Raw genomic sequence first — 3,024 nt, forward strand, 5'->3', positions numbered from 1 at the left:
CCGAGTGTCCCAGTATCAGTCCTGGATCAACAGCCAGATCACCAGCAACCAGCCGGGCTTCATCACCTTCTCTGGAGCTGCTCCCTTAGCTTATGTCCCAGTGTCTCTGGTGCTGTCCATCTTCTCTCTGTTCATATGAAGTTTAATGATTTTTTTGAAAAACTTTATTTTCTTTAAAGTTCCCATGAAACTGTTGTTTGCATCCTCATATTTACGTGTTTCCTGTAAAAACTTGCTGATATTGATGCCGAGAGAGATGCCGAGAGTTTGAAGACAGGGACTACAGTACCAAGATGGTTTAGCTCCTGGCAGCCGAGGGTTGAGCAGCTAGCTTCAAGACCAACCCAGCTAACTTGCTAACGGTGGCTAAAGTCCATCAGAAATTTCCGTAAATCATTACTGTTAGCTCCAGAAACGAAGTCACCTCGGTACCGCTGTTGACGAACTGTCCGCTGTCTATCTCGGTGGTGTGTATTTTCTGGTTCCAACTTTTCCGTTTTTGTTTGTTTTTGGCACAAATGCACCAAACGGTTCAAAAGTAGGTGCGTGAACCTGAACGGAGGCAGTTACTTGTTGGTGGGCAAGTTAACGGCAGCTACAGCAGCAGTTAGCACTTCATACATCACTTCGGTACTGCTGCCATCAGACTGTCCGCCAGTCAGATTACCTACAAACTGGGTCACATACTGGAGTAAATACACTTACACTATAATTTTGACTTAACTTTGTTTGTTAGTTTGATCGATACAGTTTGCTTCATTAATTCATTCATAGTCCAGTGTGATGTACCACAACATTAATAACCAGAGCTAATTTTCATTTTAAAAAGACAGCGAAGTGAAACTATGTGGTTTTATTGACCCTGCAGGAACAGCAGTAAGACTCACAGACACTCCCTACAGATACACAGGAACACATGATATTGATCCGCTGTTAAACATTCAAACAAGTCTAATTTTAAATCCATGTAATATCAACAGACTTCATGGGAACTTTAAAATTGCAGAAAATATAGAAATGATATCCAGTAGTTGCTGTTTAACTGTTTAATGATTTTAATTTGGGCTGAAAATAATGATTGTTTATTATTATTTCTTTCTTAAAATTGTTTTCTTAACTAATAATTGTAAAACTTCTAATACCTTATTGATTCAACCAACAGTCCCAGAGATTATTCTCATGTCAAACAGATTCACAGTTCACAGTTATAATCAAGAAACAAATGAATCAATAAACCAAGCTGTGTATGAAGGTAGAAATGTAATCAAATGACTCAAACAATAAACTGTCAGTAACACATGAGCTCTGTCTGCTGCATTACTTTATTTCTACTCAGATTCATTCATTAATGTGACAACCTGCAGATGTTCAGGTAACAGTAAACAGCGTTGACGCTCTGCTGAGTGAACTGAAGCTCTCAGTCCAACAGGAAGGAAGTGGTAACAGAGTAAAGCCTCCTGCTTCATGTGATTGGCTGTCTGGGACATGTGTGACATTAACGTGAGGGAGGAGGAGGAGGAGGAGGAAGAGGAGCCAGGCGGCGTCAGGAAAACAACGTGGTCGGACTCTGATAATGTTTTAGAGTTAGCGGCCAGGGATGATCCTGAAAGTGTTGACCACTTAAAAGGACGAAATAAAAGACAGAAAAGAGGAAAGAAAACACACATTAAGTGAAGCTGAGACACATTCTGAGTCGACAGTGACAGATTGTAAACCTGCATTCTCTCTCATGGCCAGCAGGGGGCGCTCCATCAGCTGTTAGAGTATCTGATATAATAGGAATATTAATCCTAAAACATCAAACATCAAACTGTGTGTTTTATTTCATATTACAAAATAACATACAAAAAGTGTCTGAGTCTGCTTGTGTGTGTGTGTGAGGTTGCCGTGGTTACAGAGTTGTGAACACAGTGTGACCGTTGCAACTTTTCTGTTGAGTCTGAAGTTTGTTTGTCTCTTGAACACTCACACACACATACACACACACACAGACACACATACACACACAAACACACACACACACACAGACACACACTATTTTTCTCAACATCTTTCAACTTTATTTATTTAAACAAAGATTTTCTCTAAAATTATGAAAATTACTAAACATTTTAATGATTTTCTGATAAATTTTTTAACTTGTTAGTTTTTCCAAAGTGAATTAATATTAATATAACTACGACTTTATTCTCACTTTTATTGAATTATAACTTAATATATGAAAAAAATGTTTTAGTTCCTCTCAGAATATTTTAACATTTCTTTCACTTTATTAAACCTTGTTCTCTCAAGGTTGATGGTGACGAGCAGAGACGATGAAGATGATGAATATGAAGGTGAGCTGACAGTTGTTGAGGAGGAAGTCGCAGCGCAGACACACACAGCGGTTACACAGTGTAACGAGGTGTGATCACACACTTTAAAAACAGCCACTGAGCAGTTTGTCACTCTTTACTGATCTGGAGTCAGCACAGCGAGTCGCTCTTCATCATCGGCTTCATCATCCACTCTCTGAAGGTAAAACAATTTTAAATGAATAATTTCATCGACTGTGACAAAGAAAATATTTAATCTAACTCTGTAATCAATAATTCAATTGTTGGATGAATAAAATATTTAACGTTGGCTGAAGAAAGTCGATATTTATTATTTTAAAGACAATTTGTTGATTCTCTCCATTATCACCCAGAAACAGAATTTATTCAAAATCAATAAAAATGAAATAAAAATGAATAACAAATAAATAAATTATGAGGTAGGGAATAATTAAAAATTTTAAATGTTTAATCTCATAATTTTGATTAAACATACATTATACTGTATATATTATCATTTTTAAAATATATGTTATTTATTTATTATTAAATCTATATATATATTATTTGTATAATAATATAGTTTTAATAAAAAATTTTAATTGCAAAAATTAAATGTATTTTGACAGACCAGGAATATTTAAATTTAAATTCAGTTTTATTTGTATAGCACCAATTAACAACAGAAGTTATCTCAGGACATTTTTCA

At 35.8% G+C, this 3,024-nt stretch overlaps 2 protein-coding genes across 2 annotated transcripts in view; both read left to right on the forward strand.

The window, feature by feature from the left end:
* The window catches only part of LOC118322553 (prostasin-like), a 10,184-nt gene extending 10,045 nt beyond the window's left edge, over positions 1–139 (forward strand). Inside the window, exon 5 of the mRNA XM_035654265.1 lies at positions 1–139. This exon is cut by the window's left edge and continues 39 nt beyond it. Coding sequence (XP_035510158.1) covers positions 1–139 — 139 coding nt within the window.
* Positions 140–1,485: 1,346 nt separating this feature from the next.
* The window catches only part of prf1.3 (perforin 1.3), a 7,990-nt gene continuing 6,451 nt past the window's right edge, over positions 1,486–3,024 (forward strand). Inside the window, 1 exon segment of the mRNA XM_035654266.1 lies at positions 1,486–1,559. Coding sequence (XP_035510159.1) covers positions 1,486–1,559 — 74 coding nt within the window.

Source organism: Morone saxatilis, unplaced genomic scaffold, assembly GCF_004916995.1.
Source record: "Morone saxatilis isolate NCDOM2014 unplaced genomic scaffold, NCSU_SB_2.0 Contig14, whole genome shotgun sequence".
In the NCBI taxonomy this organism is placed as follows: domain Eukaryota; kingdom Metazoa; phylum Chordata; class Actinopteri; family Moronidae; genus Morone; species Morone saxatilis.